This window comes from Engystomops pustulosus, chromosome 1 (assembly GCF_040894005.1).
Source record: "Engystomops pustulosus chromosome 1, aEngPut4.maternal, whole genome shotgun sequence".
In the NCBI taxonomy this organism is placed as follows: Eukaryota; Metazoa; Chordata; class Amphibia; order Anura; family Leptodactylidae; genus Engystomops; species Engystomops pustulosus.
Genome location: NC_092411.1, coordinates 226,710,261 through 226,732,917, shown reverse-complemented (window position 1 = coordinate 226,732,917; position 22,657 = coordinate 226,710,261). Strand labels below are relative to the sequence as shown.

The 22,657-nt window shown below is 39.2% G+C and overlaps 1 protein-coding gene across 5 annotated transcripts in view; it reads right to left on the bottom strand.

The window, feature by feature from the left end:
- Positions 1-22,657, bottom strand: part of NEK1 (NIMA related kinase 1) — a 95,472-nt gene that overhangs the window by 45,748 nt on the left and 27,067 nt on the right. For 3 of the 5 annotated variants that reach the window (XM_072119972.1, XM_072119963.1, XM_072119947.1), the window contains 6 exons: positions 21,774-21,876; positions 16,022-16,105; positions 12,508-12,584; positions 11,767-11,866; positions 2,961-3,134; positions 1,704-1,763 (listed from right to left, as the gene is read on the bottom strand). In XM_072119972.1, the coding sequence (XP_071976073.1) occupies positions 1,704-1,763; positions 2,961-3,134; positions 11,767-11,866; positions 12,508-12,584; positions 16,022-16,105; positions 21,774-21,876 (598 nt within the window). Of the gene's footprint in view, positions 1-1,703; positions 1,764-2,960; positions 3,135-11,766; positions 11,867-12,506; positions 12,585-16,021; positions 16,106-16,960; positions 17,045-21,773; positions 21,877-22,657 lie in introns of all 5 variants that reach the window. The other 2 variants (XM_072119979.1, XM_072119956.1) reach the window with 2 other exon arrangements.

Genomic DNA, 22,657 nt, shown 5'->3' with positions numbered 1-22,657 from the left:
TTGAGATGTATGGGCCAGAACGGTCATGCGCGGTCGTCTGCTCCATTAATCTCCAGGAGTAATGAGGGATCCGACTAAAGTACCTGGAACCCCATCGGACCCCTTATTCTCATGATCTGTGGGGGCTTCATAACTAAGACCCCAAACGATCAGCAAGTTAGGCCCTATCCTGTGGATAGGGCCTAACTTGGTTCGTGGAACAACCCTTTTAAAGAGGAGAATTCTTTGAGTTAGAATTTTAAATACAGATCTCAATTCCTGATTGTAACTTTAAGAATGGATATGTCTGGTTCTGTTTCACCTTGAGACACAAGCTTGATATAATATTTATATCATAGTAAAGGTGAGATTCTCCTCTTTAATAGGACAAAATAGAATTGTGTTTCTAGGTGTCAAGGTTCTGGAGATATAAACAGTTTGACGGAAGCCACCACAAGCAGACAACATTATTCCTTGGTTAAGTACATGTACCTTCTGTCTCTGAACCTGAAAATGGTCATGGATTGACACTGTACATATTTATGACATATTTTGGTAAAAGTTTATACAATTTTACCACTTATTAAAATTATTTTGAAGGCAACCTATCATCAGGAAGGTCATTTTTACAGGTTCCAATAGCCCCTCCCATGCCGATTTTAAAAATGTCTGCATTCTGACTAAAGTCAATTCTTTTAAAACGTCTATTTATATTACCTGGCTCCCTGCCAACAGTCGAGCAAGTCAAGCGGGTGGGGACAGCTGCATCACATCGAGTCTCAGACACCTTGCTATATCATCTCCTTCCTCATAATACACCCTTTTATCCAGCTAACCCTTCTCACCATCACAACAGAGAGCTGGTGGGAGGGGTATGAGCATGGAAGAGGAGCGGATACAGCAAGGGGTTAAGGGAGCTGCCCCTTCCCTTAGAATAACTTAAACTTTTAAAAAAGTACAATATATTTTATTAGAATGACAATACACAAATTACAAAAAACCACATAGTAGGGACAGAAATGGGGGAAACAATTAGCCCCTGATGGAGATTGGGGCAACCATCGAAAACATAAGCGCCCTAAAGGAACCCCAAAACCTAGAAATGAATCAATAGTACTACAGACTACACAGTCTGATGAATAGTGGTAAATAATGCGAACGGGAGTATAACCAAGAAAATGTATCCTTAATGCAATCCTATGTGAGGTAGGGACCGGAGGTACCTTCCGGCTCCCACTATACACATAATCAATTAGTGCTTACCCGTAAGCATGGTGGAAGGTTCAATGGGGGATCCTAGGAGGCCACTAAACATACACCCCATTTTTCTTTGGTTTTCTGTTATTTAAACTTTTAAAAAGGATTGACTCAAAATACTGATAAAATTATTTTTAAAGTCAGCATGGGAGAGGCTACTGAAACTTGTTGTCAGGTAACAATGAACTTCCTGAAGGCAGGAAAAAAAGCATATTTTTAAAGTCTAACATATCATGAAAACAGTAAGTAACAATTGATATGTTATGTTATGATATTGCGGGTGTTACCAGTGGGTGTTTTCTGCAATATCCCAATGAGCCTTCTCCATTCCCCCCCAGCTAAAGTGTGATGTACATATAAGTCACACGTCGGACATATAAGTCACACCAGAAAAGAAACATAGATAATAAAGTTTCCTAGATATTTTGAAAAAAATCAAAAATTCCCAATAAAAATGGAATACAAACTTGAACTGAAGTATCTGCTTTTTTTGCGTCTTCTGTGTTTTCCCTGATTTCCTGTTCGACCTGTAGTCCAGAGAAATAGAAACGGAAATAAAAAGTGAAACTTTGATTTTCTTTATATGGTTAACTATAGTATTAATAAAGAACAGCTAAGAAAAAGCTATTCTATGAATAGCTATTCTTGAAAAACTGAGAGCAGAACATAGGATCAAAACTTACTGGTCACCTATTCAAGAAATGGTGCAGCTTGTTCTGCGTTTCATATAACTCTTGTGCAGGGGATCTCCTTAATGTGCCCTGACACAATGATACCTTATGGAAAGTCTCAGGGGAACTCTAGGTAGACTGGGGATTGTCAGAGTGGGATCTGCTGCGATCAGGTTTCTTATTGGACATACAGTAAGTACGGAAAGCATTCAGACCCCTTTACATTTTTCACTCTTTGTTTCATTGAAGCCAGTTAGCAAGATCAAAAAAGTTCTTTTTTTGCTCATTAAGTTACACTCTGCACCCCAACTGGACAGAAAAATTGCTAATTTATTAAATAAGATAAACTGAAATATGACATGTTTGTAAGTATTGAGACCCTTTTCTGTGACATTTATATTTAACTCACATGCTGTCCATTTTCTTCTGATCCTCCTTGAGATGGTTTTACTCCTGCATTGGAGTCCAACTGTGTTTAATGAAACTGACTAGACACAACTATATAAGATCTCACAGTGCATGCAAGATCACTTGAGAATCATGAGGCCTAAGGAACTGCTGAATGAGCTTAGAGATAGAATTGTGACAAGGCAAACATCTGTCCAAGATTACAAAATAATTTTTGCTGCACTCAATGGCCCCAAGGGCACAGTGGCCTCCATAATCCTTAAATGGAAAAAGTTGGGGACAACCACAACTCATCCTCGACCTGACCATTAAGCCAAAATAAGCAAACATGAGAGAAGAGCCTTGGTGAGAGAGGTAGGGAAGAGCCCCAAGAAAATGGCTTCCACCAATATTTATCATCCAACCTGAGGGAACTAGAGACTATCTGCAAGGAAGAAGATCCCCAAATCCAGGTGAGAAAAACTTGTAGCCTTTTCCCAAGAATACTTATGGCTGTACTAGCTAAAGGTACTTCTACTCAATACTGAGCAAGGGGTCTGAATACTCATGGCCATGAGTATTTCAGTTTGTTTTTGTTTACCAACACTCTAACATAACATAATATATCGACTATCAATTTATCAGATTTGCCAAATGTGAACATACAGCTCCAACATTCTTCAGTGCAGAGGTCATAGAGATGGCTGGTGTACTAGGCTTCATGTGCGACTGTCCTCTGATTGGTGAACCTCCAGCATCTGCATGAATGGCATGGCTAGGGGAGCCCGGTCCAGCAGCATTTGAAGGCCCATTAGGATTCTTGAACCCCCGGGCAGCCAACTAGAGGGGAGAAAAACCATTAATACCATTATAAACTTATGTTTAATAGAGTGTGCTACACCCAACTACATTGAAGCATCACAACCATCAGAGCTGAATTCATTAATATAAATATAAAGGACCTGTAGCTGGTTTAGTGTCCCAAATCACCCTGACAGGTTCCCTTTAAATTTTATTATCACTGTAAGTAAAATGACAATATGGTGCAGCGACTACATCGAGGTAAAGTATAACTAATAAAATAAAGTATAAAAGACTTTCGCCACTTCTGTGTATTCGGCCGACCTATTAGATTTTGGCTCAAAAGAGCGGATGCCAATAACTGAAGAACTAACCTAGATGAACAGCCCCCTCACAAGGTGCTCTCAGCATGAAACAAGCTCTGGGGCCAGCTCTGTTTTCTGTATAGTGGTCAGACCTGGTTACTACAGATCAGCTTCCAGTCAGTCTGCATCCTGGAAGTCTTGGGTATCAGACCTCCACCAATCTACAATAATTCCAATGTCTGCTATATGTTGGCCCTTTTATAGCAAATTGGCAAATCAACTGGTATGAATAATAGCATCCACCCAAATCTCTAGAATTATACAATATTTTTCTTTCAGCGTGATATAATATACAGGCGGTCCCCTACTTAAGAACACCCGACTTACAGACGACTCCTAGTTACAAACTGACCTCTGGATGATGGTAATTTACTGAACTTTAGCCTTAGACCACAATAAACAGCTATAACAGTTATCACATGTGTCTGCAATGAAGCTTTATTGTTAATCCTGGTTCCTATGACAATCCAACATTTTTAAAATCCAATTGTCACAGAGGCCAAAAAAATTTGGCTGGAGTTACAATTATAAAGTATACAGTTCCGACTTGCATACAAATTCAACTTAAGAACAAACCTACAGAACCCATCTTGTACGTAACCCGGGGACTGCCTGTACAAGGTGCGCCATCATTAGAAACAATTTCCAAAAAGGTTGCGGCTAACTTTTTTAAATGGGATTTTAGGCAGCTTTACTGGAACCTGACAGAACTATTCAAAACAAAATATATGATCCAATGACATTAATATGTAGAAGAGCTATCTGAAATGACTGCTGTGTTACTATAGTCTTTTTATTATGTGATTATTATATCAGGAGAGTTATTGAGAGGTCTTTTAGAGGCCACACAATTCCAGTTTATCTGGAAATAAAGTAGATTTCTAAACTTTCTATAACATATGAATGAGGATGAATGATATAGATACCCATGACTTGATTATGTCCTATAGACACCCACCAAGCATACAAGCCACATAGTAAATCGGATCTCTTAATGGCTGTTTAGGTACTAAAGATGAAATTATGGTTCCCCTTAGGGAGGGAAGGCTTATGCAAGAAAAAGTAATTTCTTCCTTCAGACACTTTGGGGAGCAATTTCAACTCTGATTTGGTGCATAAAAGGGCTGATATTCCAAATAAAATTGGGCTCAACCTGGATCAGGCTTTATGAGAAGGTATGGAAACTACTGGCATTATCTACTCTCACATCTGCATTTCTATTATAGCATGCAAGACAATAAAAATTGGGATTTGTGCTAGAAAGTGCTGGAAAGTTGGGGAAAAAAAAGAATTTGTATACTTTACATCCAGGAGAGCCACAGTCATTGAATACTAGCTATGAGATCATTTGTGTTGATGTGCATTACGATATTACATGTGTATGAATGTCCCATAAAACCCAGGAGAAAGCAGGTTAAATGATGGGTGTACGTGCAAGATGGAGACCTTATGCGTTCCTCATTTCAAGGTGTCAAATAAACAAGTCCTGCACCTGGCAGACCACACAGGAGCGACTCCTGACACCCTGCTACGGCTACAATTAACCTTTCACCAGGGATGAGAACTGCTGGCTGCAGGTGAGAGAATGTATTCACATGGTGACAGATACAAATGTGTATTTCACCCGATGACTAACGCCGTCTCATCACATCCTGAATACTTGTAATTGGCGACATTCCTAACATAAAGGTCTGTATCTCTCCACCTGGCCTGAATGTAGTACATATTGCCTGCTGAGTAGATATATTTACAGAAATTAGACAATAGCCGGTCATTAGTCTTGGGGCATTGTGAAGAGATGGTGAATGCTCCATATGACTACACTGCAGATAATCTGTAACATGTAAATGGCAAAGAGGAAATAATAAATCAAAATTAGTAAGCATAAGCAATACAGCAAAGTTCAATAGAGAGGAGGCCCGAATTTGCCATTAGGCTTTGGATATCCAAGTTAAGGAGGGGTGTACTAAGGAGAATTATTTTTTTACCCCCATTTATACCTGGTCAGATGACTGCCAAAGACTGAAGGCATTATAAACTAAAGGAGAGGTGCCTAAAAATGTATTTGGGAGGGGGGACTGAGGAGTGTTCTAATAATAATAATAATAATAATATACTGAAAAGAAAGAGAAAACTGCTTGCATGGTTGTTTATGAAGTGTTTGTGCCAGTTTTGTGGCCCGTCTGTACCGTCTGTCACACCACAAAAGTCTACACGGAGCGTTACGGGGCTGATTTGGACCACACACCACATTTATTACTACAATTAGACAGAATTGTGTCGCACGTTCTATGTTAAAGGTGCACACTTCTCGAGCAGAGCAGGGAGCGCCAGATCAATGAAGACCGTGCACCAGTTTTGAATACTCTGGCGCAACCTGCACATTAGTGAGGCAAACAGCACATGGTGCACTTTGCACTACTTTTGATAAATGTGGACTAATATCATTATAGAAACAAGAAATAATGATAAATGTTGTATATAAGCAGGTCCTTAGTGGTGGTGTTTCTGGACTCTGTTATAAAACAGGGATAAGTAACAATTCAAGACTATAGGCCAATGGTTCTCAACCTGTGGGTCGGGACCCCAGGGGGGGTCAAACGACCACAGCTGGGGGTCGCCTAAATCCATTGGAGCTGCAATTTTATTGTGTTTTTAGTGTGAGTTGCATGTTTTGGGGTCACCACAACAAGAGGAATTGTATTGCGGGGTCACAGCATTAGAAAGGTTGAGAACCACTTCATAGGCAATGATGTAACCCACGTCTCTATAACAAAAGTTGTTCAGCTCTGTATTAAATGTAAAAACTGATGTGTTCTGTTTCTTGGCTTTTCTCATTTAGTTATTATTTATAATTACCATAACACTAAAATTTCATAGCATTTTCTCCTTAGTATTTTGTTAGTTCCTCTGTTATGCCTACTAGAGAATTAAGAATAAATTGAGCTCTGTAAAACCAGCAGGGTGTGCGGGCTGACACTATCTGGGGATGACCCCTTGATGAGGGGAATTTTATCTCCCTGTTGTTAATCTATTCCCATCACTGCAGTTGTTGAGCCTGAGCGTGGCACCTGAACAGCAGTGGTGCTTAGTGTACCACCCTGTTGACGTCATTAGGGAGGAGCAACTGCCCCCTTACGGCATCATCTAGTGGTGCTGATCAGTTGCCACGATCGCTGCAAGCCATTTTCTATATGAAAGAATATATTACTGCTTTTTGTTAATGGTAAAACCTTCAAGTTGCTCCTTTTAGTTCTACTCCAAACTGTGCAAAACTTTGGTTTTCTACAACCATCAGCACTTTTTGAAAGGGAGGTGTAACAAGGGCAAGATTACTAAAAATTTAGAAGCTCTTAACTTGCTAAGGCCGTGCACATAGTGATGAATAATGCCCATTCTGCTGTCAAATTTATTTTTGAACCATGCCCCCTGCAAACCCAATATGGCACGTTGTATAACATACCATACAAACTATTAAAAATAAGGCTGGATGTGATCGTGTATGCAGGAGCTTTTGTTGCAGCTCTTACTATACAGGTGTTGTAAAAGATTGGTTGAACATTGTTAGAGATCTTTAAAATGTGGGTTATTTGTTTTCCTTGTAATTGATGTAACATCTTATTTTCTATGTTACTTTGTTGGGACCTGCGAGTCCTATATCTCGAATTGAGGTTTATTACTGTTTTGTCACATTTAATTATTCATAATAAAGAATGATACAAAAAAAACTAAATAAATAAGGTTGGATGTACATGGTCATAGTTTTCAGTCATGTCAAGTGAGATCAGTTGGTTTAAAAAATATACCAATAATGGATATTCATAAATATCTTTTGTAATTTATAAGTACAACAACTTCCAACAACATCTGCATGCGCCACAATGAGCTTCCTCTCTAATTTATACAGATATCAATGTGTTAGGAGGGGAAGGAAATCCTAAAAAGTGATATCTACAGACCAAAAAGTTTAATTTCAGGGGTCAAAGGATTATTTCTTCTTTTTATATAGATATGAAAATAAAATAAACCCTTCAAAATACAAAGAACATGAGGTTAGTTTTACAGATTTTGTAAACTAAAAATTACTCAAGTTGTTTTTGTTTTATTTTTTTTCTCTTTTTATTGCTATTAACTTGTAGGCATGATTGTAACAATCCATGGAAAGAAGGGACACTATAAGCTGTGCAAAAGGTCAGGACAAATACACAGCTTATAAGGTGTTTTTTATGAAGTGCTTCTTTTGGCCTTTAATTAATGACTATCCGGAGAGTAATAAAAGCACCAAGACTACTCTAATGTCAATGAGCCTATTGTAGTGTAGAGAAGAAGGAATGTAAGCTGCTGGGGTTGACAGTTTTATTTCCGTCTGCTTTGGGTATATAATATGAAGTCAGAGTGTCAGTGCCCCATGCTTTACTGCGCACTATAACACAAGCACTGCCATACCTATCCCTGGGGAAATCAAAAGGTGGGAATACTGCCGTGCTGGAAAAAACACAATCAGACACCTTAAAGGAAACCTACCACTTAGTATGGCAGGGGTAAGCTGTAAGTACCGAGCACCAGCTCAGGGTGAGCTGGTGCCGGTACTTACTTTCGTTAGTGTTAAAACCGCGGTATCGCGGTTTTAACACTTTTTAAACTTTAGGGCAGAAGACACTTCGGCGCTGCGTGCGCACGATCGTGCGCGCGCCTCCATAGGAAATAGCGGAGATGTTGCGCGCGCACGGTCGCGCGCAGCGCCGAATCCCCTTCTGCCCTAAAGTTTAAAAAGTGTTAAAACCGCGATACCGCGGTTTTAACACTAACGAAAGTAAGTACCGGCACCAGCTCACCCTGAGCTGGTGCTCGGTACTTACAGCTTACCCCTGCCATACTAAGTGGTAGGTTTCCTTTAACATTGTGACAGTGCAACAAACAGAAAACATATAAATATTATCTGCTAAAAAAAAAACACACCAGAAAACAAAATACATTAACTAAAATGGATCAAGTTTCTGTAGAAAATTAAAGTGTAATTGTCTAATTCCCATATGAACTCCTCACGTCTTTTTTTGAATGGAATAATGGTTTGCTGGAAAGTTGCTTGAATGTATTTATCAACAATGAAGTTGCATTTGTATACACAGTGGGGCTTATTTACTAAGGGTCCACAGATATTTAACAGGGGATTGTGTCACACGTGATAGGATTTTGGCGCAGCTGGGCTGGCTTTCATGCAGCAGAAATCGGGGGGAGGCCACCGGACGATCCGTCTGGGCATTTAACTTTTAAATTGTGTCACAAAATCAAGCACTTACATGCACCGGGAATGAGAAGGTGAACTCCGTTGAACCTGAGCGGGGAAGCGACACATGCAGGATATAAGGCACACGATCTTGAAACGCAATACGGTACATTATGGGACAATGCACTTTCTGTGAACTCCTCCGGACAAGTGAGTAAATGAAGGTGTAAAATTCTGTCAACAATTTATTAAGACAAATGCAATTGCCAGGTGTTGGGGAATGAACTTCTAGGTTTCAAAGGTAACCAGTCATTAAGAACAGGCAAAATAAACCTCTCATCCATGCATTAAAAGTGCAGTGGAGGTGTCCCAGCTTAAATCTGCCTCCTCCCACCTCCAAAATCGCTCCCCAAACCTTTTCTGCTTTTGTCTATGTTGGTTCCACCCACTACAATCTGGCTCCACCCACTGGAGGGAACACGAAAAAAATGAAACTAAGAAATGGTGGAAAGGTAACCATATTTGTAAACTGCCGGACAGAAGCATGTTGTTTGATTTAAGAAAATATATGATTACAGGGTGGGTAAAGTATGACTTAAATTGCAGTTTTGTTTTTTTTGTGTAAATTTTCCAAAAATTAAAAACTTGGTTGGGCTACTGTCCAGAACGCCCTTGAAGCAAAATGTTTTTATTCTCTGCAACCTTAAATTTAGGGCCACTTAAAATTAGTTTGAGCCATCAGTGTTCCTGAGCAATTAGTAGAGTTAGTTTTGGCAGTCTATATGCTAATTAGGTTCTCTAGCAGCGGATAGGCTAATCAGCTTATAGGGTGCCAAGAATAAGAATAGTGGTTGTTAGAATTTCTTTTGCTGCATTGATTTGGGCACATCTCTATTTTTTCTTGCAGTATAAGTTGTATTTTTGAATATTGCAATTTTGAAGATAAAAATAATTTAGTGTTTGAAAATCTAAGGGAGAATGGAAAAGAATCCTGCAATTCTACTGTTGATGTTTGATCATTATTCCAGCATTAAAATCTAAATTACCTGTATTTAGGATAGTTGATCAATACAGAACTGTAGAGCTCTGATTCCTAGCATGGATAATGTGCAGCTAAAGAGAATGTGCAAAATAAACCATATAAGGCTACTACTGTACATTCACACGAACGTATGGGGTACGTATATACGTCCGACGTATATACGTACCCCATACACAGCAATGGGCACACGGCGGCCTATGGGAGCGGTACGGTGCGGCACCGCTCCGTAGCCGGGAGAAAGATAGGACATATCCTATCTTTCGCTGGAATACGGCGGCATGCCCAATGTTCCTATATGGAAGGGGGCGGGGGTGAGCAGCGTTAATGTGAATGTAGCACAAATAACTTGCTGGTGTATTCCAGGAATAAGCATAATTTATATTTAAGGGGTTCATTAAAATACAAGCTTATATGCAATTAGTTTTTATTTAAAATGTTGCTCCCCTTAGCAGAAAAATGTTGTGGACATACACTGTAATGAAGAATTAAAATGCAACTGGCCCTTTAATAGGTCCTGTGACTTTGTCCCTGTGGAAGGTCATGTAATCATCACCATGTTTGGCTGTACAGGTAGTCCCCGGGTTACATACAAGATAGGGTCTATAGGTTTGTTCTTAAGTTGAATTTGTATGTAAGTCGGAACTGTATATTTTATCATTGCAATCCCAGCCAGAACTTTTTTGGTCTCTGTGACAATTGGGTTTTAAAAATGTTGGGTTGTCATAAGAATCAATATTAATACTAAAGCTTCATTGCAGACACATTTGATAACTGTTACAGCTGTTTATTGTAACCTAGGACTAAAGTACAATAAATTACCAATATCCAGAGGTCCGTTTGTAACTAGGGGTTGTATGTAAGTCGAGTGTTCTTAAGTAGGGGACTACAGGCGTCGGTTGCTTGCAGTGCGTTTGAGTGGGCAGAGAAGCCTCAGATATCTGTGCTGAGGGGCCAGTTCATAGAGGTGAAAAGTGAAGGTGTGTGACAGGACAGAATGTGAAGTGGGAATGGACGAATAGCGATGTCATTTATTGGGGCTGAAGAGGGGTGTATTGGAGGAGAGAGAGTTTTTACATGAAATGGACTGAATGATGATGTATATGGAGGCAATCCGCAAATTAACACACGCTGGTGCATGGTACACCAGTAAAGTATGTGACACATCCAGTATGGCAAGTGTTGTGGTAAGACATGAACTCAGTGGGGCTGAGGTATTGTGCAGTGATGGCAGTTAAACATCATTACTATGGTAACAGGGCAAGACAGTCTGGTACATCATCAGTGGGAACAGAGAATGAGTGGGCGGAGCTGTAACTGAGGGCTCATGGGAGTTGTAATATCCTCTGGTGGCCATCTAGTGTTACAACTCTACCTACTTTAAAAGGCCCATAAAATTTGGAGAAAAATCATAAAAGCGATATATTTGATTTCTATTTTGTGATTAATGACATTGAAATGGTTTCAATTTATTAATATCATTATCAGTTTTTGTATCAGACATTCATATTCCCGGTATAACCCTTTAACTTTTTTGCAGATCCGTACCATTATGGTGATAACAAATGGATGTCCACACAACATGTCATAATAAATCGTATAAATGCAGGTCCTACATATGTGGCTGCATTGCGAACTCCTAGTGAATGTACATAGCTATATACTCAATTAATTCTCCATTCACAATGGCCACAGAAAAAGAAGTGGAGGTGGTAGTAACATTTTCATGGTGAGTGCAGGTCACAGAAGGACCCATATCTATAAGAAACTTATGAAATATTCTGCATATGTTCCATATATATCCAAGATGACATTATATAGACCCTTCCTTCTTACTTAGGGAAGCCTATAGTCTTACCCAAGGACACCAATTAATATATGTCTCTTGCTGACTTCCCTCACTAGATTTGATATAAAAATAAATTACTTAGTCACTTCCAAAAAGTAGAGATTATGATGAATAGGTTTCCAATCCAAGAGATATAGAAGAACAAATCCCATAAAGCATAACAAATATGCAGCAGTGTTCATGGTGCTTACATGTTCTTCCCAGGCTCTTTTTTCCCTCTCATCTGCTTCTCTCCTTTTTCGTTCAAGTTCTTCTTTTAAAACAGCCGCCCGAGCATTTGCTTGGGCCTCCAAAAGAAAAAAAAAAAAGGTCATAGACGAAGATCATAAACTTTAGAGTTTGCTCTAGATGAATAACATGTGTACTAAGACAAAATAGGTATGAAAAATGCTTTGTGATGTGTTTATGAGACTGGAAGGATTACAAATCTAGACAGAATCTGATGCTTCAGATCCAGTCATAGCCTAGTTGTGTTTTATACATACTGAGCTGGTATGTCAGTAACACGCAACAAGTCTACAGATGGATAGAACGGATAACAAGAGGATTACATGCTTAAGCGGCAATGTAATGTACATAGAATTCAATTTAAAGATCACTGAATCACAGTATTAATGAATGAGCCAACACTGATATAGAGGTTGAAGTGAATAAGCCCCTAGAATTAATGCTCGGTCCTCACAATATCCTGGCAGAAATAACACACAGGGGCAGATTTATCAAGTGTCTGAAAGTAAGAATATTTCTAGTTGCACATGGCAAACAATCACAGCTCCCCTTTAAAATATTCATGAGCACTGGTAAAATGAAAGCTGAGCTGTGATTGGTTGCTATGGGCAACTGGAAATATTCTGACTTTCAGACACTTGATAAATCTGCCCCATATTGTCAGGTTAAAATGGTGAAATTCATTGGAGGACTTCTAGTATACCTTTAAAGCTTCAATTTTCTTTCTTCTTAGCTCAGCTTCATCAATGCTATCTCTTCTACCCGGAACACCTTCTTCTCCCTGTTTAAATGGAGTGACATAAAATGGTATATGTTATATACAAATGCATAGTAAATAAAAGTTAAATGGAACTGCCCAAATTGTAAAGTTATTCCCCTATTCTCTATAGGAGTGAAAGAAATAGTAGTTCTCTATGGGACTACCAAGAAATGGCATCAGTAAGCCATCGGTGCCAGAAACAATTCATTTTAAGCCTCCTGCACACTGTCCCCTTTATTTTGACTGGTGGGTTCCCAGCAGATGAACCACCAGTGTTCACCAGGTCACCCCATATCCTGTGGATAGGGCACCACTTGACCATGAAAATACAGGCGGTTTGTTACAGAGCAGAACAGACTGATAAATCATATGGTAAAGATTCTAGAATTGTATTGTAGAGAAAGAGTGTCATTTGCAATTTATTTGCTATTTTTAATATTTAGGAGTCCAATGGGTGTTCCTATTCAGTGCCTGAAAGGTATCCACACACTTATACAGGAACGTTAGTACTAAGTAGACCCACCCACTGCATCAACCAGGTATCTGTAGTAGCAACTACTCCTTTTTAGACTTAACAAGCCTCAGCTCAAATATTTGAAAAAAGTAAATTTTTTGCACAGTCATAATTATAGAGAAACTATTCTAACTAGACAAGAAAATAATTATCCTTAACCAAAGAGAATTTGGATGAGAAACTATTTTAATAGACTTTGGATTCATAAATATGTGTAACACATTTCCACCTTTTACTGTTATTTTTATATTTCCAGTAAAAAGAATTCTAAAGAGCTTTTATCACAACTTAATACGGCCAAAAGGTGTTCGGTTTTTGCTCTTTTATTGTCATCAATCCCTGTTCAGCGCTGATGAGAGCTAATCATCCAGAAGCAGCTGTCTGCAGCTCAGATGAATGGCTAGCCTTCTCGGGCTATGGCATCCGTTCTGCACACATGCTCGCTGTTGGAGGAAATTAATGCAGTGTTCACATTTATCTACCCACGTTTCCTACTCTGACCCTTAATTATCTGTCTTTTGGATCTGCAGGATACTGATAGGCATAATATGGAAATTATCACTGCTAACCATTCGCATTACAATGTCTCTGTGCTTTTATGTAGCCTATCTTCCAAATGTAACATTTCACTCATTTGTAGGACTTAAAATATATTTCCACTCTATACTTTATAAAAAAAAATAATGATATCATGTGCAAAGAAACTTCATATTATTTTTTAGAAGATTTTATAAATTCAATGCAGTAATAAGCACTAAGGGGAAAGCGGGGGTGTTATCATCTTGGTGTACGGACAGAAAATTACGACTCTTCCCCCCCCCCCCCTTTCGCCACCTGCATGTCGCTTTTAAAAGTAGGAGTGGAAAGGTGGAGATCATAGTGAATTTTATATAATCTGGCTTAAATTATAGCTGAATTCTATACCAGACAGGACCTTGTGTAGAATTGATCCAGGTGCCAGAACCAGAGTATATTTGGCATATCGTACAACGGCGGATGGAATGTTAAGGCTGGCACATAATATTCCAGTCTTAAAGGAAACCTACCACTGCTCACATGATGCAATCATACAAGCTACCACCCTGTAGGCTATTTAATGCTGATGTCAGCACATACTTTAGTTAGGCAAGGCGATCTTTAGTTTAGCTAAAAAAACAATTAACTCACATATGTAAATTAGCCCTCCGGTGCTACCCCTACGTCATCAGCCCTCTGTGGATGCCTTCGATTGTTAATTATTCACGCCTCCGTCTTTCACTGGTCTCAGCAGCTGAAGGAGGGCGGGTAGAAAGAAGGAGGCGTGAATAGGCGTGAATTGGAAGGCATCGACGGAGGGCTGATGACGTATGGGTAGCACCGGAGGGCTAATTTGCATATACGAGTTAATTGTTTTTTTAGCTAAACTAAAGATCGCTGTGCCTAACCAAAGTATCTACCGGCATCAGTATTAAATAGCCTACAGGGTGGTGGCTTTTATGATTTCATCATGTGAGCAGTGGTAGGTTTCCTTTAAGGGGAACCGGTTACTTAAAAGGAACCTGTCAACAGGGACCTTATTTTCACGACAAATTGTAAAAGCCCATGACACTTGCAGTGCAAAAATGCCTCTCTGCCTTTTCTAAGCATTTGCATTACAATATAATCGAGTGTTATAACTTACCTTGCATCCTGACAAAATCCTGGCATAGACCCATGGGTTGGGCTATGGTTTGGATGCATTTCAAAAAACAACATGTGACCTGCAGGCAGCCTCCAACTTTGTGCTCCTGTACAACTGTCCCTCCCCCACTGATGTCAGGCTGACCAGGCTGTGACCTCTGAGAAGGAGCAGGAGGTGGAGCTGTGCAAGAGCACAAGGGTGGGAGCTAAGATCTGAGGAGTGAGTAACACACGTTGTTTTTTGAAATGCATTCAAACCAAAGTCCAGTCCCTGTGACTACCCCAGGATTTTGTCAGGATGCAAGAGTAAGTTATAACACACATGTATATTGTAATGCAAATGCTTAGAAAAAGCAGAGAGAAAGATTTGCACTGCAAGTGTAATAAGCTTCTGCATCCTGTCTTTAATGAAAATGAGGTCCCTGGTGACAGCTTCCTTTAAACGAAGCAATACTAACTAAACATTTCTATAAAAATTGCTATTAAACAACAGTACAACTATCCCTATACTGTTATTCCCCATGCCTAAAAAGTTCCATAGTCAGTTTGTAAAGCTTATTCAGCATCTACGCAAATGACCCCATCCATCATCATAATTCCTCTGAGCTATATCGGGCATATTCATGTGCTTCCTGTTCAGACTCACCTCCAGCTCCTTCCCCTTGCAGAAGAGAGGGAGTGGTTTCATCACCAATCGATCATCTGCAGCAGGAGCTCCTTGACCAGGCAGCCTTAAAGACGGATCTTAGCGAATGTGGAACTGAAGGCAGTGTCATACTGACACAAGCTCACAGTAGCATGCCAAGTGTTTCACCACAACACTTTTAGAGCCACAGCGTCCTTTTGTGTGGTAGCTATCACAGAGATGTTTGTGTGACAATAAGGGAATTTTAATTAGTTTGAAAAATTATTTTTATTATGTCCAAATATGGGGTGCGTTTAATAGTCCGAAAAATACTAAAGTACTTTGTGTGCTTTATAACATCAGCAGGACTGTGAAACATGCATTTATATTCCACGGCTGTAAGTGGACTTTGTGCACTAGGGGAGTGCCCCAATGTGAAGACTCCCTTCCCCCAAGTGCACCTGGAAACGATACAATCCTGCTATGAAGTTTTAGTTAAGATATCAGGACATTGTGTCCAGAAATCTTTATGAAAAGAAGTCCCCTAAACAGCCAATATAAAATCCTAAAGTTGCAGTCAATAATGGGTTAACAGATCATACATGCACAGCTTTAGTGAACCACTTCTTTCTAAAATCACATTGTGTATAAATAGATTACCTTTTCTCCTCGTAATTTAGCTTTGATTTGCTGTCTTTCATTGAAATTCTGGAGACGGATTTGCCGGAGCCTTGCCAAATATTCCTACAGGGAAAAAAAAAGGTTTATGCAATAGTTTCTTAGATAACTGGAAGCCATGATTTTATCTATATAGTATGGCAGGTATCATTTGGACTCCTTATAATCTAGATAAACACTTATTTATGGTGTGTGCAGTGGTACTCCGATAGATAATAAAGAAAAGCAGGAAAACAAATTGTTTATTTCCTAATATATTGTCATGATATGAACCCATGAAGAGATCGGGACTAGTATCGGTAATTATTCCTACACTCTGGTAGGGGGTACAGGAGGTTACCCTACTAGGACATAAGGACAAGTGATGATTGATGATGTAAAACATTGATCTGCACTTGTTTTATAACTCTGACCAATTCCACCTTTGGTCATGGTGGTCCACCCAATAATACAAACCTTGAAATAATGCCTACAAAGGACGGTGGAAACCATCTTAACCATGTATACTAGTAGTAATTGCTATGTACTGTATACCCACAACAAAATTCCCACAATTTAACCTATTGTCATATAATTAGCAGAACAATGTAGCTGTAATAATATGCGGAGCGTTAACCCGAGTCCAGATGCAAGTGTCATACACAGGCAATAAGTTAGTGAAATTAAATGTGGATAAAAAAAAGGACATTAGAACCAATGATATGATTCAGAATGGAGAGGGTTTATAAAGGACAAATGCAATACAGACAAGACAAATTGGGTCGTAGTAGGAGCTTTATCAAAGCCAGCATGAAGTGCAGCATCTTGAGCAGCCCCTTACATTATGTACAACATCTAGGAAACATGCACAGACAGAAGGAAATGATCATGGCATGTGACAAAAGGGTGTTGCAAAGAGGCTCAGGCATGCGATAGGCCTACCTGTTCTTCTTTGTGCCGGGCCTTCCCTCCTCCAGCAGAGCTTGGTCTGCCTCCATATATAGCTGCCAGGCTGTACAGGGCATCCTGTTCACCATTTAATGTATGAAGTGTAAGAAAGGCTGGGCCCACATCAGAGGGAGTTTTAAAAACATGTTCCTAACTTTCTATAGCTGTCTTAGGCCCCTTCCACACTAGTGTTGCATTTCACGTCAGGGTGCAATGCGTGAAAAACTGATGTTTTTGGCTGCGTTTTTGTTCCATTTTTCCTTGGAGTCATTAACGTTTTTGCGTTTTTTCACGCGCGTGTTGTTCGTTTTTTTTTGCGTCTTCGGTGCGTTTTTCACGCACGTTTTTTAAGTCAATGGGAGACTCGAGCATTTTTCAAAGGGACCATGGTTCGGGGATAAAATGTTTTATTTAATTGAAAAAGAATGTCTTCTGATAAGTTAGCAGATGTATGCAAACATCTACAATCTATTCTTCACTGTTCCGCGCGTATATTATCTCCTGACAAGTTAGCAGATGTGAAGAACAGTGAAGAATAGAATAAAAACAGTGAACACAGTGAACACAGGATCATTTAAGTGAAAAACACAGTAAAGAACACAGTGAAGAATAGATTACAGATGTTCGGCACATCTGCTTACTTGTCGGGAGATACGCGCGGAGCGCTGCGAACAAAATAGCATGTGAAGAACAATATATATGTGTGAAGAAGACATTGCAGATGTATGGAAACATCTGCAATGTGTTCTTTACACATATATATATAGTGTTCTTCACATGCTATTTTGTTCGCACAGTTCCGCGCGCATCTCCCGACAAGTAAGCAGATGTGCCGAACATCTGTAATCTATTCTTCACTGTGTTCTTTACTGTGTTTTTCACTTAAATGATCCTGTGTTCACTGTTTTTATTCTATTCTTCACTGTTCTTCACTGTGTTTTTTTAATTAAATGCTCGATCTCGAGCAGGGGAATTATTCATGTCACCTAGCAACCCATGCATTTAAATCGCATTGCACTTGCAATGCATTTTTGATGCGTCTCCATAGACTTGAATGGGGCGGGAAAAACGCGCATGAAACGCAAAAGTAGAGCATGCTGCGATTTTGACGCGCGTCAAAACAAACGCAAGCACGCGCGTGAAAAACAACGCAAATGAGGAAAGGCCCATTGGAAACAATGGGACAGAGTGCAATGCAAGTTCTGCGCGTCAAAAGCACGCGCAGAACTCACGTGTGAAAAACGCTAGTGTGGAAGGGGCCTTATCCTCACCTCCCAAGATGGTTTTATTTTGTGGTTATTTGCTTAAAGAGGACCTTTCACCACCAGCATCTCAAACTTTTTCAATCCAGTCAAGGTGATGCTCTACAGATTCTGCTGCACTTGGCGCCATTTCTTTACCCCCTTCCTTTTTGTTAGATTTGCAGCCATTATGCTAATCAGGATCTTTACTGTCAGATAGGTGGTGCTAAGCTGTTTGTCATAGCCCAGGACCACCTTACATACTGTGGGGAGCCCAATTAGCTCATTAGGGGTAGAATTTACAGCATTCATAGCTCAAGAACAGAGAAAATCCAAACACGCCAGAATCTGAGGAGCAACAGCGGAAGCAAAATTTATACCCTAGTAGTTGGAGAAAAGCAGATTAATATATGGTTTTCATTTTCTATTAAAGAATTATAATACTACTTGACACTTCTTTATTTAGCCCACTCCTAAATCTCCACCCAGTGACTGGTCCTACTTAATGACAATCAGTAAAAAGCACAGATATAAGATGACGAATTATACAAATATTTTTCCCCGAAAAATCAGCTATTAATCTGCTCAGCTTCTCCTGCTGTATAACATACTGCCTACAGATTTGACTGCATTTTAATGTGATGGCCTCCCCATAAAGTACAACTCCGCTTTTAACACTATTTCACAGTTTAAACAGACATATGCGATGGTATAGTTTTGCTGTTCTTCTACAGACATCACATCTTTTTTACCCTTTTTTCTGCTAAATGTTTTTTTTAGAATCCTACTGGTTGCTCTAAATCATTCAATTTCAATAAAAATATTGTAAAATATGTGTCTAGTTGGATTTGCCCTACAATAAATATACGTTTGCTTTGTAAGATTAGGGATAACATAAATTTACAATGTAGTGAAATTAAGGCTTTGTTATGGTGCCCCCTGCTGTTTAGTTCATTCACACAAGTCCAACTTATGTGATCAGTGCTGGTGGACGCACATGCTCAGTAGTTCTGGCCTACCTCCTAGATGCACATGCTAACAGGGATCATGATGCAGAGAGCCATATATATTAGTGGCTACACCAAGGAGAACCCTACAAGATTACCATCATCATATCTCATAAAAATATTACAGTAGAAAGCTTGCTTTGCATGATCTAAAAAAGTTAAATAATAAATAGTCAGAAAACCCATTTAAAGATGAAGTTTCCCTTAAAGAATAATATAATAACCTGAACCTCTTAAAGTCTAACATAAAACAGTTATGGCAGATGATCACTGGAAAAAAAAAAGAAACGGAGGATGAATACTATGCACTGTGCCATGTCCAGAGGAGCTTGAATAGCACAAAATAATATAATAATTCAGTATGTAATATATAAGCACATAGGTTTCTATGGATAATTTTACTTTCTGTGGGGTACTTATGGTGATTTCATCTGAGTATATGAAGCAAAGCCAGCACAGAGAGAGGATGTTAATGGCTGTGATTAGATGAGCATAAGCGATAGAAGTTTATGCTATCAACACATGAAAGGTGCAATATTTATATCAAAAACAGGATTATAACCATGAAGAATACAAACATCATTGGTATGGCATACGCAATACAAAATAAATCCACTAAAATCACAGAACACTCTCTCAATGCTTCTGTTTTTACACATTTTGGTATTCATTATTAAAAGGGAATCTATCGGCTCCCAAATCAACAACCAAGTAAAACCAGGATTCTGAAGGGAATTTTAAATGTTTTTCAGACATAGGTCTCCTGTTTCCCAGTGATCTGCCGTTTCAATGGCAATTTCATTTTTAATATTTAATTTGTCTTTTCTCTTCTTTCTACACCATGGGGCTCATTTACTAAGGGTCCAAAACGCGCACTTTCGCCGGGTTTACCAACGATTTCCGATTTGCCCTGAATTGCCCCGGGATTTTGGCGAACGCGATCGTTTTTGGCGCGTCGGCGCCGGCTTTCACGCGACAGAAATCAGGGGGCGTGTCCGTCGGACAACCCGACAGATTTGGAAAAACCACGGAACTTAAAAAATAAGTGTGTCACAAGATCAGCACTTACATGCACTGAGGAGAACGTGAACTCCGGCGGACCTCGGCGCAGTAGCGACACCTGGTAGATATCGCGCGCAAGGACCTTAGTGAATCCCGGCAGAACCCAAATCCTCGTCGGGGAACGCGCTGCTGGATCGCAACTGGACCAGGTAAGTAAATTAGCCCCAATATGTTGTTAAAAAATGTTAACCTTTGTGTAAAAGGGAGTTGCTGAGTAGTGATCAGCAGCGCAGCAAGAAAAACACAAGTGCAGCAGCAGGTATAGCCCCACCCCCAGTGCACCAAAAAGCTATTTTACCTAAAAATTTAAAATGAATTTTCTATGAATTGACAGATTTCTGGATACAGGAAAGGCTTTGAAATATCAATATTTGTCAAACAATAGGCTGGTTTTACTTGTTAGACAGGAATTTAAAACGGGAAACGTCACACAGGACTATACGGGCGTTAGCATCTCAGTGAAAGGCCATGGTCTCCTAGCGTGCAACTTCCTTGTGGACAATTGGCACATCTCGCCAAAGACTTGGTGATGTACATGTGTTCTATGTCACTCTGTATTTTTGATATATAAAAAAGTTGGATTGCGATTTTTGATTCCGGTCATCTGTTTAAAGGAATTTGAAAGGTGCCTTTGAGGGGATGGGGTGACGTGAACATAACATTAATAAAATTTGTAGACTATTAAATAAACCACATTTTTGCAAAAATAAATAAAAATTGTAACAGATTTTTTTTTCATTTTCTTTTAACATCTCAGCAATGACAGTGCCTACAGAACAGATACCACCATGAATGCAGGACCTTTTAATGGCCGGTTAATAATCATACTCCCAGCCCACAAAATCCCAGCGATTTTCTTTTTGTGGCCAGAAGCATGAATGCGAACGAAGATTAACCGCTCATAATAAGGTAAACTTGGTTAAATTCTTGGCAAGTGCCAGACTATAGGCCAAGTTTCTCCATTCATGATATCTATTGTCAATGTGTCAAGACACTTACATTTTGAAGAAGTCAATTAGTCCTACAGGCAGTCCCCGGGTTACATACAGGATAGATTCTGTAGGTTTGTTCTTAAGTTGAATTTTTATGTAAATCGGAACTGTGAAGTTTATAATTGTTCTCTGTGACAATTGGATTTTAAAAATGTTGGATTGTCATAAGAACCAGGATTAACACTAAAGCTTTATTACAGACACCTGTGATAACTGTTAAAGCTGTTTATTGTAGCCTAAAGCTAAAGTACAGTAAATTACCAATATCCAGAGATCCGTTTGTAACTAGGGGTCGTCTGTAAGTCGGGTGTTCTTAAGTAGGGGACCGCCTGTATATAGGACTGAAAAGTAGTGACCAAGTAAGTAGCTAACATCATGAAAATCCTAAACGCATATGTATCCGGCGACACCGAAGGGGCTAGGACTTAAATATATACGGCACTGAACGCATGATAAATCCCCACAATGATAGTATATGGTTGACTAAATAACCCCAGCTTCATACCATGTGTCCCTCTGCACGTGCTTTGTTTTGCATGGCTTCCTGCTTTCTCTGCCAGAATTCCTCTACTTGTCTTGCTCTTTCTGCAGCTACATGTCCTCGATGTCTTGAGAAAAAAAAAAAAAGGAAAAATATTTACATCTGACCTATAAGAAATATACAAATATACACACATTTCTGTGTTTTATTTTACAAAACATTTTATTGAGAGGCTCCCATTGTTTGTTTTTCTATTAACCCCTACCCAGCGAGGCCCTTTTTCATTTTTGTGTTTCTATTTTTCACTCCCCACCTTCAAAAATCCATAACTTTTTTATTTTTCCAAGTAAAGAGCTTTGTGAGGACTTGTTTTCTGCGTAACAAACTGAACTTCATAGTGACTGTGAAAAATGGTGAGAAAACGTATTTGCACCGTGTTCTTGTGGACTTGGATTTTACGACTTTCAGTGTGCACGCCAAATGTCTTCATTCTTTGGATAAGTGCCATTACAGTGATATTTATCAAATTTATAGGTTTTTATAATGTTTTTATACATTTACAAAAAAAAAAAAATTTTCATTTTGCAAGCTTTTTTCATAATTTGGTGTACGGAGCTGTGGGTGGTGTCCTGTTTTGCGACTTTTGAAGATGTTTTCAATGCTTCTATTTTTAGGACTGTATGGCTTTTTGATCACTTTTAATAGAATTTTCTATATTTATTTAATTGGCAAAAAAGTGGTATTTTTTACTTTGGGCGCCATTTTCCGTTATGGGGTTAAACGCCGGAAATTACCATTATTATATTTTGATAGATCGGACATTTTGGGATGCAGCGATACCTAACATGTTTATGATTTTTACTGTTTATTTTTATCAGTTGTAGGGAAAGGGGAAAGTCTGATTGATC